At 49.0% G+C, this 15,183-nt stretch overlaps 1 protein-coding gene across 5 annotated transcripts in view; it reads left to right on the forward strand.

Moving 5' to 3' along the window:
* Nucleotides 1-15,183, forward strand: part of LOC144824062 (protein FAM169B-like) — a 373,480-nt gene that overhangs the window by 100,423 nt on the left and 257,874 nt on the right. For 3 of the 5 annotated variants that reach the window (XM_078683137.1, XM_078683135.1, XM_078683138.1), the window contains exon 2: nt 2,470-2,606. The exons of 1 other annotated variant lie outside the window; for it this stretch is intronic. In XM_078683137.1, the coding sequence (XP_078539263.1) occupies nt 2,484-2,606 (123 nt within the window). In that variant the 5' untranslated portion in view covers nt 2,470-2,483. Of the gene's footprint in view, nt 1-2,469; nt 2,607-11,158; nt 11,304-15,183 lie in introns of those variants that run through there. One more of the 5 variants, XM_078683139.1, reaches the window with a different exon arrangement.

The raw sequence follows: 15,183 nt of genomic DNA on the forward strand, positions 1-15,183 counted from the left end.
GCGATGCACTGTAAGTGTGTGTGTGATTGTGGGCGCCCGCCCAAACCACTGACCACGCGTTGCCCATCCGGCCGGGGGCCCATCCTCTGCCTCAGATCACACATTGCATCACCGCCCCCCGAGGGCACCGACCCCCAGCCTGCCTTTAACTCTCACCCGGCGCCGCCCCTTCCTGCAGGGGCTTCGTGGCGCATGTTACAGCGGGAAGGAGCCCGCAGACCTGAACTGTGTGCCAGCTGGAGGCATCGAGGCGCTAAACTAGTGCCAGCCAGTGCCAGTGACCCGGGGAGACGCTAACCAGCGCCTACAAGCCCGGACGAGGCACTGAGGAGTGACTTACCCGCATCAGAGGAACTAGCTAAGGACCTAATCTAGTGCCACTGAGCGGCGCCTCTCGTCTGCTCCTAACATTCCGTGTCCCAGATTTACCTTTTTATTTTATAGATTTTCCTTGAGAGCGAGGCCCACAGCTGCCCCCGCCTCTATGGCCTTGCAATTCTTTTCCGATTGGAACTTACAAATGTTGTTAACTCTGAAAAACAGACCCGGGTATATCCGACCCGCGGTTAATTGGGACATCGTATAATTTAATATTTATTATTCTGTTTGAGCTTTCCAACAATCCCTTGGAGTAAATAATTAGAATAGCGTCGGCTGCGACAGAGATGAATGAGTGACGTCTGTGACGGATGAAAGATGATGCAGAAATGCCGCGAAGCCACAGCACGTCTCGGCTTTTACAATAAATGCATTTTTATTATGACTGTTATTTTTAGCTGCTCCGGGTTAAAAAAAACATGCCTGTCCCCCGTCCCCGTGCGGCTATCTAAAGCAAAACAGAAAAGGCGTCTGCCTAGGCCCCGAATGTCCCCGTGTACAGTAAAACTCTCCCTTAAATACACAATGTGATGGGTTCATGTCTGGGCCTTGCGAATCAGTGCAACTCGTTGGTGGAAAGGGCTTTGTGTAGTTGTGCTTGGAGTAAGAACTGCTGTCACAAATGCGGAGTTATTGAACGAACGGTGGTATAAAGTCTGTGTGCCTGCATCTCGAAAATATACGGTTTTATGCGATTTTCAAGAAACAGTACATTTAAGAACAGGTATTCAAATTTCGTTTCGCAACACATGAAATAGTCGCATTTTTTTTTGGCAAAGCAGGTGCTTATCTTCCTAAAATACAGTTGAATGCTGGTTGAGCTATTCCACCAATTTATTTAACATGGGTTGCTCTTTCTGGAAAAAAAGACAATTTCCAAAACTACGCAGCTGATGAAGCCCTTTCCCGGCCTGGCATGCAGCAGCTGCGCGCTGAGCGCTGCTGAATGGTGAACGCGCCCGGCCATCTGGATTCACTAACGGAGGCACCCTGACAGCTCCTAATTATAATTTATGTACTTCTTTGCGCGAGCACGAACGAAATATGCCCAAAATGGCGGAACAAAACTACATTTACCCTATCACTTCAAGCCTATTAAAACGAAAACACAAGGAAGACGAATCACTGGCCAGATGACAGAAAACGCTAAGGAATGTGTGGAATTCCTCTCGCCAAGGCCCTAGGAGATACTTCTTTTTTTTCTTCTTTAACATTAGTTCTCAAACTCCTCCCACTTTCAGTGGGGAGGAGTCCGAGCCCTAAAAACGAGAGGCGATTATAGTACACAATAATTTGCAAAAAACACTATGCCTTAAATGGAAAACAATGGACACAGCCATCCTGTTATGACCCCTGGTCCTGTTAAAAGTAGAACATAACTAAATTGCAGCATGCAAATGCACACTAGAACCGACACACTGATGGCATAGCATTAAATTATGGCCTCATTCCCAAGGCCATTTGTCAGGAGTGAGTAGCTCGCTGTTCTGTATTTCTCTTTGCATTGTGGTACATAGACAGCCCGTCTTTAAAATGGAATAGCAAAAGAACAGTTTTCTCAAGTACTAGAATTGAAAGTTAAACAGGTATTGGCTTCCCGCCTTTTGGCTTTGGCAAAGTTTATTTTGTTCAGTCAAGGTTTTGCAAACCTTTCTTGTTGGAGAAGCTACCAGGCCCTGGTCAATTAAAAAAAAAAAAAATTGCCTACATGCAAAAAAATGTTTTGCGTCTCAGAAACCACATATTTCAATAGTAGACCATGGCACTGTAGAGAACTAATTTGTGTGTGGATGTTCTCCATGTGAACTGGCAGAATGCTGTCTCTCACAGCTAAGTTCACCACTGGCTGAAGTGGGTAGCCTTAAACCTGTATGCTGTAGTGAGCGGATGGAAAATGTCAGTGACACCATAGCAGACCAATGGATAAAAGGGGCTGGTTGAAATACATAACTTTAAGAAAATCAAAAGGACTTGGCTAACATCAAACCTAACATCGACTCTTTGATCTACTAACATCCGGCGACTTGAAATGTGTGCGATTCCTTCAAAATGCTCCGCAAAAAAATGGCTTCTGTATTTTTCTGCTTTTAGAGCACCCATATCCGATGGACATCTTAGCAGAGAGTGATCCTGAACTTTTCTGGGAGACGACAAACAGATATTACTCCTCCTTGCTGCAGCAGTCCTCTTCTTCCCAGGAGTTCTTCTCACCTACAGACGGCAAACAGGTAACTTCTGAAATGTTTATGAAATTAAATTGAACCAATCTGAATCTAGCGTTACTTGATGCTGCGCGCCTGAGAGTTAGGTCCTCTTCCCACATTCTGTCTGTGAACTGGACATCACAGTCCGTTCCCCACGTTAGTCAGGTTTTCCTCTGGGGTTTAATAGTGTCTGCAGGTTTGTAGGACCTAGTTGATCCACTTCTCTTTATCACTGTTCTATATATAGCACATTAGTACCATGAATCAGACAATTGAGTCTGCCCTATATATTTAATTTAAAGGCTCAACAAGAGTCCAGAGATATTTATTAGGTCAACAACTGAGAGCTCACTGTCAATTCATGCAGCTTACTGTGACTCAGACGACAGAGTGAAAAAATATATCATTTTATTTTTGGTACATATTTTTCATAAGATATACAAAATTTGTGATATCAGACAAGTACATAAATAACAATAATTCAATCACATAAACTTAGGATAACTAAAGCACCCAGGCTTCCCATTCATCTTTCATTCATCATCACAGACATTCTACTGTTCTCTCATCCCACATTCCTGCATTCATATTCATTTCATACATTCCCATACACTTCAGTACCCATCGTACACCAATACACTGAAGTTGTCCTGTAGAGTCCTCTCAGCAACTTGCTGGGGAACAGAGATGGTACTGCCAGGACATAAACATAACCACGCCAACGCGCGTTTCAGTGCAGGGCCCGATCTATGGCCGCACCTTCATCAGGGCAAGTATACGTTGGGAAACAAAACTGGGAAACAAAACTGGGCAACGAATCATCAAATACGTAGTCACTCTGTAGTAAATAGAGAAGAATATATATATAGTTTTAAGTGTCACACATAGCTCATGAATTTCTAATAGCAATTCTTTTATCAAGGACACACATTTTTTCATTCAATTACATTCTATTCCCAAAAATGAAGTTCATTTCTTTAATTACAATATTCGATGGTTCTTAATTTCCAACGTTTTCAAAATTCTAGCACAGTGAGCTCAAAAAGTTGTAGACAACCTAATTTCATGATAAAATAATCTAATGCAATGGCCCAAAGGGGCTCAAGGACACAGGAATCCCAAGAAGTACAAGGCCCCATCCGTTCATTCAACAGATTCATAAAGTAAAACAAGCAAATTTAGAAAAACAGAATAAGAAAGAAAATAAAAGAGAGTAGTGATTTCATCATGTTGCTTTTTACAAGTTATACACACTAAGGCATAATCCAGGAACCTATTCTATTCCATCTGTCAGGCCACTGTTACGTTTCCAGGGGAAGGTATTAGATTGACTAGTTGTCCCTGCTCTCCAAGGAACTTACTCTAAACATTTACCTTATAAATTAGAGAATCGCATAGAATATCCAGGCACGCTCCGATGAGCGAGGAGGTGGACAGAGGCACCTTTTCATAGTAAGGAGAGCCTCTCCAGACAGATAAAATCGTCAGTATAATCCACAGCAATGGGGCTCAGCTGAAAGGACAACAAGTGTGCCTGTGTTAATGTTCCCCAAATAAAGAACATTACAATGAAAGGTGGAGCATGTTCAAGAAAGAAACTTACTTTAGAATAAAAGACGATGTGAGCACAGCGCTGTCGGGGAGATGAAGGCCCCGGGATAGAATACAGTGTAACGGAGTAGCCTGAAAACAAAATGTATACAGAATAAGCAAGTCTCCCGTGGCATTTACAGGTTTTTTTATAGTTCCAATCGGGCAGCAAGCAGGTCCCATTCATTAGTGTTTTACGTGGACCTTCAATTCGCACTATGCAACCGGTTTGACCGCAAGTCCCATTCATTTATATGGCAACTAGTGTGTTTAGCGCGGACCTTCAAAGGAGAATACTCATATTCGAGAGTCTGTTCTTGCTCGTGCGTTTATAAATTCACATCACACTATGAACAGTACAGTTCAAAAATAGTCCGTGGGTCCTCAACATCGAACTTACTTGAAAGACAATGCTAATTAGAGGAAACAGCTTCGTGGAAGTTTTTCACCGATATGTTGTATAATGCTTTCAGCACAGTCGCCTGGAGAGACAAGAAGATGTTTTTTGTAAAATATGCACATATCCTGAGTTGAGGTCGTAATAGAGTTTCACTAAGTCCTGCATGCACATAGGGGCTCGAGAAACTGCTCTTGTTACAAATATAAACTCACCCTCTAGTAAGCGCATGCAGGTTGTGGTGTGGCAGTGTGTGTGGCCTTAAGGCGGCCTAGTTGTGGGTTAGCCGCTTGCGCAGGGGTGGAGACGCGCAGCACGAATGACTGAGCCTCACACACAGTGCCAGTCGGAAGTGACGTGCCCGAGCGCACGCCCTCCATTTATTCTGCCCCGCAGGCCACGCCTGGCCTGCGGATGTAGGGGTGCGTGTGCGTGCGTCTACTAGAGCGCTAACCGCACTAAATCCCTATCCAACTATACAAACTTTTTCACAATGTCCCAGCATTAGATGCCCAATATATATCACAGTCTGAATACAAAGCTCTGTACTTGCGTGTCCCTTGGTGACGGCTTCAGGGTTTCAGCTAACAGGCATAGTCCTTTAACTTCTGACTTGGGTGTGGATTGGGCCACAGGTTGTACCTCGGGAGGTTGCCTCTGCCGCCTTCTCTGGTGCGGGGTGTGTTTCTGGTGGGGGTTGACATGGCTGGAGATCCACCTTCTGACTCAGGCACCACCTCTCGGGTCCCTGCTGGTGAGTTGCCTTCATCCTCTTGTGTCGTGGCTCTGGGTGATTCATTGGTTCTGTCCATCGCTTCTGGGTTTACCCTCAGTCCAGGGGATATCTCCTTGAACCAGGAGGTGTTCCTCGATACTTCCTCCCCCTCCTTTCTAGCGTTCACCATGGTCCCTTTCGTGGTTTTCACGGTCCATGGGCCCGGTTCGTAGAAAGTCTGGAACTTCCCTCCAGGGCGTCTGTTTCGTATGACTACTTGCGCTCCCTGGCACAATCGCCGTGGTGTTGCTCTCCGGCGCTGGCTTGCTCGCTGATTGTTTTGTCGCCTCCGCTCCTGGGTCTCATCCGTGTTGTTCAAGACCGGTACCGTCCCCGGGGCAACGGGGAGGAGATCTCTGCGTTGGCCTTGGAACATGAGGGTCCACGGGCTCCTCTGGGTGGTGCAGTGAGGGGTTCCCCGGTATTCCCGTAGGAAGTCATGCAGTCTTTGTTCGGGATCGGCTTGCTCTACCATCGCTATCCTGAACATCTTATTGAGGGTTCGCATAAATCTTTCTGCCTCTCCATTGGCTTGCGGCCACTGAGGTGTGATGCGCCGGTGGGTGATACCTCTGGCCTTCAGGAAGGTGGCGAACTCCGCTCCCTGGAATGGTGGTCCATTGTCGCTCTTTATCTCTTCCGGATAACCGAACATGGAGAACAGTTTTTCGAGTGCTGGCCCCACGTGTGTGAAGGCCGTGGAGTTGACTCTCTCAACAAAAGGGTACTTCGAGTACGAGTCGATAGCCACCAGTGTGTGCCCTTCTCCCGGGAAACTCCCGAAATCTAAGCTGATTTTGGTCCACGGTGTCGTGCAGGCTTCGTCTGTGATTATCGGGGCCGGTCTCTCAGGATCACTCGTCAGTTGGCAAGACATGCAGTTCTTCACATACTCCTCCACCATGGCCTCTAGTTCAGGGAACCACACCTTCTCTCGCATGCGTGCCTTCATTTTCGTGGTGCCTTGGTGGCCACCGTGAGCAAGCTGCGTGGCTCGGTACCTGAGGCGCTGTGGTATCACCAAGCGTGTTCCCCTTAGCAGCACACCTTCTTCTGTGGCGCTGAGTTCATGGCGGACGTGCCAGAATTTCGTGAGGGCCTCTTTGTCTGCTGCTGTCCAGGTGTTGGGAGGGTATAGGTAGTTGGCCCAGGATCCTTCCTGAACGGCTTGCAGCGATCTCATATACAGGTTGTCATCAGCGGCCGCTTCCTTGATTTCATCAATCGTCATGCATTGGGGGCAGGCCGTGAGTGCTACCCACTGGGTGTATTCCTCGCAGTCGTCATCAGTGGACGCCGGCTCTTGAGGGAGTGGGTGGCGTGACAGATAGTCGGCCGGATTTTTGGCTCCTGGTCGATACACCACCTCCATTCCATACGATTGAAGCTGAATCACCCACCTCTCGATGCGTGGTGGTGGGTGCGGGGCGGTGCCCTTGAAGAGGGGTACTAGGGGTTGGTGGTCTGTGACCATGACGAATGAGTGGCCTTGTAAGTAGAGGTGAAAATGACCGCAGGCCCACTTGATTGCCAGGGCCTCCCGCTCGATTTGGGCGTACCTGGTCTCGGTTGGGGTCAAGGCCTTGCTGGCAAATGCTAGTGCTGTCCATTGCCCGGGCTCGTGCTCCTGGGTCAGGACTGCTCCCAGACCCACCGGGCTGGCGTCGACAATCACCTCGGTGCGCTTCTCAGGATCGAAGTAGGATAGCGTGGCGTTCTCCAGGAGCGCGTCCTTGATGCCCTGGAATGCTTCGTTTTCTTTTGGGCCCCATTGCCACGTGGCATCCGTTTTGGTAAGTGCTCGTAGCGGTTCGCTTCGGGTGGCTAGGCCTGGTATGAATCGGCCACAGTATGTGGCCATCCCGAGGAAGCTTCTCACCTCCGTTGGTGACTTTGGCGCTGGGGCGTCCTTAATGGATTTGGATTTCCTCGGGTCAATCTGAATTCCTTCCTGGTTAAAAACGTAGCCGAAGAATTCAATAGAGGATTGAAAGAATTGTCATTTGTCTTTGTGGAGTGTCGCTCCATATGTGCTCAATCTCTTCAGGACGTCCCTAAGGTGTTTGTAGTGTTCGGAGGCGGTGGCAGAGTGGATTAAAATGTCGTCGCTGACATTGATGACCCCTGGCAGCCCAGATAGGAGTTCTCTGATAGTGTTTTGGAACACCTCAGCCGCTGATGATATGCCAAAGTTGAGGCGTTTGTAACGCCTGAGGCCGAGATGAGTGCTGAACGTGGTGATGAACCGGCTCTCCTCCGCAAGGGGTAATTGATGATATCCAGCATTGAGGTCGATTTTAGAGAACCATTTCGATCCGTTTACGTCAGCCACTATGTCGTCCATCGTGGGCGTTAGGTGTCTTTCCCTCCGGATGGCTGTGTTTGGTAGTCGCATGTCAATGCACAGGCGAATTTCGCCCGGTTGCTTGGGCTTCTCGACAATGACCATGGGCGAGACCCACGGGGTGGGCCCCGTTACCTTTTCGATGACACCAAGGTTCTCAAGTTTTTCAAGTTCCTTCTCCACCAGCGGGCGGAGGTGGAATGGTATCCGGCGGTGGCGCAGAGCTGTGGGGGATACGGATTTGTCAATGTGGAGCTTGATGGGGTCGCATTTGTTGCAACCCTAGTCCCTTGAACAGTTCAGGAAAACGTTCCAGCAGTTCATCCACTTGGTGAGCTCGGATCCGGTTAGCGAACGCTATCAGCTTTAGATCCTCTGCAGTGTGGCTACTTAGCAGGGTGTCGGCTCCCCGGTCAATGATGTGGATTGTTGCCATTATTTCCGCCTCATCCGCTCGGATCGGTATCACGATTTTTCCCTTGAGAGGTAGTGGTGTATCCGCTCCATAGGCGAAGGTTCTCGTTTTGGACCGTAGGACTTCGGGCGAGGGCGTAACTTGTTAAATTGTTGCAGTCCCATGACATTGACGGTGGCCCCCATGTCGATAATGGCTTTCACCTCATTTTGTCCCATTTGCACCACGCATGTCGGCTGGGGCCGTCGTCTCTGCTTAAGTTCCCGGGCAAAAGAAACGACGTATGTCTCCTCATCTTCCGAGTCCGAATCGTCATAGACCGTGGGTAAGTGCTTGCCTGTCTTCTCCGGGGCTGGGTCGGTCAGTGACAATTGGCGGACGGCTTTTGTGGGCGTCCATGATTTCTTGGGATTCCTGGACTGATTCTTCCTGCGGCAGACTGACGCGAAGTGGTTTGGGATCCCACAGTTCCCACAGGTCTGTCCCTGGGTCGGGCAGTCCTTGGCCGCGTGAGGTTCACGGCCGCAGAATCCACAGCGGGCCTGAGGTGAGTTTCTCCGGTATTCTTTCGGTGCCTGACCACGTGTCCGGGGCCGCATGGCGTCGGCGCGTTCTACTTTGATGGTTTCGGTCTTGACGGGGGTTTTGTGCAGGGCCTGTTCCATAGCCGTCGCTCTGACGTCTGAGAGCTCATGGGATCTGGCCAAGATAAGGATGTCTTCCAGCGAAATCCCTGGTTTGCGTAGGATTTGGCCTCTCAGCGTCTTGTCCCGGCACCCCTGAATAAGTTGTCTCCTTATGGCCCTTGGCTGATCCTCATCGGTGGAACTGGCCAACTCCCTGACGCGGGTGTGGAACTGGTCCATGGACTCTCCGTCCCGTTGGCGTGCTTGTCCCAACTTGAATCCCTCAAAGTCCACATTCAATTGGGGATCAAAATGGCCGTTGAGGGCGGCAACAGCGGCGGCGTAGCTGGCTGCTGCGCCCGTGTTAGGGAGATGTTTGAAAAGTCTAAAGATTTCGTCCCCTGCGTAGTGGAGAAGTAGGGACCTTTTCACTGCGTCATCCGTCTCCCTCATGACCACGAAGTAATTTTCTAATCTTTCTAGCCAAATTTTCCATCGTGGCGAGGCCGTGGATGGGTCGACTGCTTCGCTGAATGGTGGCAGAACCCCGGCAGCAGCGTGCTGGAAGGGAATGTTAATGACAGGCGCCACGCCGTCTCCGTCCCCCATGGCGGCGACTCCCACTCAAGGTGACGGTAGGCCTTGGGTTTGGTCAGTCCCCTAGTGAGGCCGCGGCAGCGCGTGTACCTGTGCAGGGATTCACTCCGCTTTTCCTCCTCGCGCAGCGTCTTCTGTCTGCACCACGTGTCTCGCGGCTGGTCAGACGTGGGAGAGTTGGGGCTGCTCCAGGGTCCCTTTCCAGACCTCCAAGGCTGCAGTAATATCCCCTCCAGGCGTCAGCAGGATTCCCCAGGCCTCAGCAGGCCGAAAACGCGCTGCACGCGAGATGCGTGAGACTTTGCCGGGTGCTTTTCCCGCTTCACACGCGAGAAGCGTGAGGAATGGCAGGGTGCGGCGGTATCGCGGACCACGCGAGATGCGTGACAAACGGCAACCTGTCGCCGTGTGCAGTCCGGAGGCGCGGTGATGGCCAGCGGTGACACGCACTCCTCTCGCAGGGCAGCAGGGGGGAGGAGAGTCACGTCCCCGCAGGCAGGACAGCAGCCGGGAGGAGCGCGCCGGCTCCAGAGGACCAGGAGCAGCAGCTGGGCCACACGCGGTAGGCACCGCGGAAAGGGAGCGGAATGCTCCGTGGGGTCACAGGTGTACGGGCGAGGGTTGGGCCCCCTCCGCTCGTCGCCAATGTGGTGTGGCAGTGTGTGTGGCCTTAAGGCGGCCTAGTTGTGGGTTAGCCGCTTGCGCAGGGGTGGAGACGCGCAGCAGGAATGACTGAGCCTCACACACAGTGCCAGTCGGAAGTGACGTGCCCGAGCGCATGCCCTCCATTTATTCTGCCCCTCAGGCCATGCCTGGCCTGCGGATGTAGGGGTGCGTGTGCGTGCGTCGCGCTAACAGCACTACACAGGTCACGGATTCTGCGCTAGTAATGGATATTTCACAATTATTCAAATAGTCGAAAAAATAATGGCTGGTAGGACGGACGTCCAAGGATGTAGTATAAACAGGCTCTGAGGGTGAAAGGAACAGAAAGGCTTGTTCAGGAAAACGTTTTTATACTTAAACAATCCAACATGGTAGCAACATTCGCGATAGGCTCTAAGCTTTCCCCACTCGATCTAAGTTAGGGCAGTTCGCGGCTGTAACTCAGGCTTTTTTCAAACCTAGTTCTTAGTTAGCAGAAAACTTCCCCGATAGAGTACATGGAAAACAGAAGGCTCTGGGACTCTGATGCACTCGATAAACCCGAAACCTCGCATAATTGAATTCTCTGTTTTTAAGAAAAGGGAGGAGCCTTTAAATTAAATATATAGGGCAGACTCCATTGTCTGATTCATGGTATTTCCTCCCCTGCTTGTCTGCCCTGCATCTAAATTCAGGGGGCTCCTACTTGTATTAGTTATAGCCCATTAGTACACCCATTGCCCCGTCCCTAACTGGAATGCTTCTTCTGCTCCTTCCTTTCACTGTTGTTACTGCCCCTGTGCCACGTATGTACCCTGCCATCACACAGCCTGCTTTTCATTTCCCCCCCGCTCCTTTCCCTGTCTGTTCTTCAATAGTCTGCTATTTCTCATATTATGTCTCTCTTGAGTACGGGAACAGTTTGCTCCATCTCACCATGCCAAGCAGACTGTGCTATGGGATTCCTTGTGAAACATGCTCACATATAGTCTCCCTGCCATGTCTTCACTGGGCGCTCTGTCCAGCAATAATTCTCTCTCTGTATTTTAATCTGTCATACCATCCTGCCACAGTTTGGTAGTACACCTCTAGAATCGGTACTCTAAATCCACCCTCGTAATGTATGCACTGCGGTATCTCCATTCCCGCTTTACTCATTTTCCTACTCCATACAATATTTCTTGCAGGCAATTTTCGCTTTTTGTGCGTAGGACTCGTGAGGGGGAAAATGCTACGATGAAACAGATACAACTCTCGAGCTTCAACATTGTGGTTATCGCTGTCCTGCTGGGGATTGGCAGTGGTTGCGCTGCTTAAATGCCATGAGCTTAGGTATGTTTGCCACAAGTTTTTCTGGAGCTGATTCACACCATCTACGGTCTGCATGTTCCTTCATAGCCCCTAAATATCGAAAGGAGGCGAGTTCCCAGGGCACTCTGAGCTCTGGTAGTCTGTCACCTGGATTTTTTTTCAGTTCATCGGTGGGAATAACGCTGATTTCTGTTTATTTATGCATAATCCTGTTTGCTCCTTAAATTTCTCTCATTCATGCATCAGTGAATCTATCGATCCTGTTGACCTTGCCAGCTACACCAGAAGGTCATCCGTGTATAATGAGACAATATGCTTTGATTGCCTATCTCTAGTCGTCTTCTGCTAGCTGTATTTACATTAAATGTCATATGTACAAACTTTGTTACCCACTGCACATTCGCTGCCTGCCACAATTTACAAAGCGATACCAAAGGGGATGATGGACGGAGCGCTTGAGCAAATAAAACACTCACCCCGAGGGGCAAGATGGCCGCTACAGCACTGTAGAGTGAAGTCGCATCTCACTCTCTCTCCTGCCTAGAGATTATGGTGATGGTAGTCTGAATGCAGGGATGCGAATGTTCGATGGACTGACTTACTGTACTATAGCTGGTACAAGCGGCGTGGGACGGCTTAAACAAACAACTCTAGCAGCGTTACAGCAGTGGAGGAGTTTTTGGAGAAGCATAGTCAGAGCTCTTAAAATATCCAGCGAGATGTCGATGCGCAACAAACAGGATAAAGAGAAGCCACTGATCGCAACCGGAACGAATAAAGGTTCAGCAGCTCGCGATGACCCACGCTCAGGAGCAACACCAAAAGCACTTATTGGATCTAAAAAGCAGACTTCGGCTGTTAGCCTGCCCACAAGGGCTCAGCAACAAAGAAAAGGTGATAGAACTGACAAGAAACCAGAGACGAGGCTCACCACGGCCGGTAACAGCAAAACACAGAAAGAAACCCCGCAGGACGCCGAGGCAAACAGAGCGCATCATGGGCAACCCCTCTCTCAAAAAGATTTAGCCATGAGGCAACCTACCCTGTCAGAGTCCTTTGCCACAAAGGTGCCCCCGACTCCCCGGACTGCAGACGGCGGTGGGCAGCATCCAGCCGCAACGAACGCGGAAGTCGAGAATGCCGTCCTCGAGGACGCAAGCGGTAGCATTACAGTTGCCAAGCAACCGGCAGACACGATTGGAGGAAGCACGCATCTTGCGGAGGGCGCCAGCCGCGAAGGAAACGGGAGGTCTGCATCAAAGGTGAGCAGGGAAGCCACGAGAAGTGAGGAGGCTCTGGGGGCTCTGGAAAATATCGAAAGGCATAATAACACACAGATGTTGGATGCCATACTGTCAGTTGAAGCGGGGATCAATATTCATAACCCTCCAAATACCAAATGGGGAAGCCTGCTAAGTATAGACTCACAGCAAGAGCAGGAACAGGGGCAAGAGAGAGCCGGGAGCAAGGGCAATAGAGGAGGATCCCCAGAGTTCTTTTCTGTTAACGAAGGGACTGACTCCACCGATATCAGTGAGCATGAACATGAGGGGGGAAGTTCTACTGACGTTACTACTGGTTCAGCCTCAAGTAGGAGCTCTGGGGACATAAGTACGCAAAAGAGAAAGAAAGTAAGAGAAAGAAAAAATGGAGGAGGGTCTATTAGCAGTATGAACAAAAAACTGTCATGGGATTATTCAGCCACTTCAGGAACTTATCAAGAAAGCGGTCAAGGTGAAGGGGCTACCTAGGTCCACTCCCCAGAATGTAACAATGGAGATGTTGTTTGGCACGCTTAAACAGATGCAATCAGAGGCTAGGGTGGAAAGCCGGAGAGCAAGACGTGACACGAAAAAGATTCAGGCATCACTCAGAAAACTAAATAGAAAATATGAAGAGGTGGAGGAGAGGGTTACACAGGTGGAAGAGCGGACGGGGAGGATGGAAGATGAGGTAACGGACTGGCAGGCCTTCAAGAATGAACAAGGGAAGATAGTGGAAGATCTTCAATGGAAGATCGAAGATTTTGAAAACCGCCAAAGGCGGAACAATGTGAGACTACCGGGACTTGAAGAAGGGTTGGAGGGGCAGGATCCGAGAGGGTATGTCATTAAACTTTTGAAAGGGGCCTTCCTGGAGTCCCAGTGGCAGTGGGAGACGGAAGTCCAAAGAGCACATAGATATCCTCTAACTATAAAGAAAAATCGAGGGGGCCAACAGAATACATTACCTAGGGCAATGCTTGTGTTCCTAGGAAACTTCCTTGCAAGACAAGAGATCATGGATAGGGCCAGGCCAGAGTCTAGGAAAACTTACGATGGTGTTACATTCTTTGCTAGGCCTGACTTCTGTCACGTCACAGTTGAGAGAAGGTGGAAGCTAAGGCAACTGATCGCACCTTTTTAAAAACAAGGCGCGGAAGCATATCTGCTATACCCAGCAAGATTAAAGGTCATCAACAAGGGGCATACCAGGATGTTTTTTTCGGAAATTAAAGCAGGGGAATTTCTTGCAGAGCTTACTGAGCAGCATAGGGGGCGGGACAACAGAGGAAAAAGCCCACCTAAAACACCATAGGTTAAGAGATATATATAGATAGACTACCAGTGTAAGTCGAATGGTTAAGATAGTAGGTAAGGGTAGGAGAGAGAGGCGACACTACAGGCTATAGAGGCTACACATAGGTCATAATTGACCTATTTGCCTGTAATGAGGGGGGTGGGATCTCAGAGGGGGGGAGAAAGGAGATGGGTGATGATCGAGGTAGAATCAAAGGCAGGATGTTACACTATTGTTTCGGTATATGGATCCAATGATGATGACCCGGAGGTTTTTGAATTTTTAGATCAGGAACTACCCCTCTGGCCTGAACCCATTATTTGCTGTGGAGATTTTAATGTTAATGGTTTAATGGGATTGGGTATGACGGGTGGAGGGATGTATGGGGGGAGGAAAAAGAAAGTTTGTAAAGCGGTTTGTAATCTTGCTCGCCACAATGCATTAGTTGACGTTTGGTCCCAAACACATCCACACGGGACGGGGAGCACATATTATTCGGCACCACACAGATCGGTGGCTAGACTAGATTATTTCTGGATTTCTAATTCTTTGATAGGCGATAGCCAATTGGAGAGGCTTCCGAGGATATTATCGGACCACAACCCTCTTGTTCTAACTCTTCCGTTGGTTACCGGGGGGGGAAAGAAAGTCTTACAATTGGACCTTCGAAAGAGGGCTACTAAAAGATGAAAACTATGTGAAAAGAATGAGAACCTGGATTAATCAATTTTGGGAGATAAACAGAGGCTCAACCACGGCTGGCATGGTCTGGGATGCCTTTAAGGCTGGCGTCAGGGGGGAAACCCTCTGCTACACCCTACAAAGGACTAGAAACGAGAAAGAAGAAATGGCTAGAAAATTAAGGGACTTAAAGGACTTGGAAGAACAGCTAGTATTAGCCATTTCTAAGCAGGATCCTCTGGAGGATATACTCCTAAACATAGAGTTGAATAAAGTAGATGCATGCGAAAGTATAGTTGGGAGAACTGCAGCTAACTATTTAGCTAAAAGGGAGAAAAGCTATGAGTATAATGAGAGAATTGGACACCTTCTTGCAATCCGAACTAGGCAGAACTTGGCTGCAGGACAAATAAAGGAAATGAAGAACGAGGCAGGTGTGGTAGTAAATAAAGTTGCAGATATACAGGAGGTCTTTAAGAACTTTTACACTAAACTATACGAACAGACATTAAACAATACAGAAGAAGAGATCAGGGAATACTTGAAAGATATAAATCATGTAGAGTTACAAAATGAGGAGAAGGGGAAATTAGAGTCCAGATTTACACTACAGGAGGTACAGGAAGCGGTGAACAATCTTCCCGCTGGGAAAGCTACAGGC

The sequence above is a fragment of the Lissotriton helveticus genome, chromosome 3_1 (assembly GCF_964261635.1).
Source record: "Lissotriton helveticus chromosome 3_1, aLisHel1.1, whole genome shotgun sequence".
Classification (NCBI taxonomy): domain Eukaryota; kingdom Metazoa; phylum Chordata; class Amphibia; order Caudata; family Salamandridae; genus Lissotriton; species Lissotriton helveticus.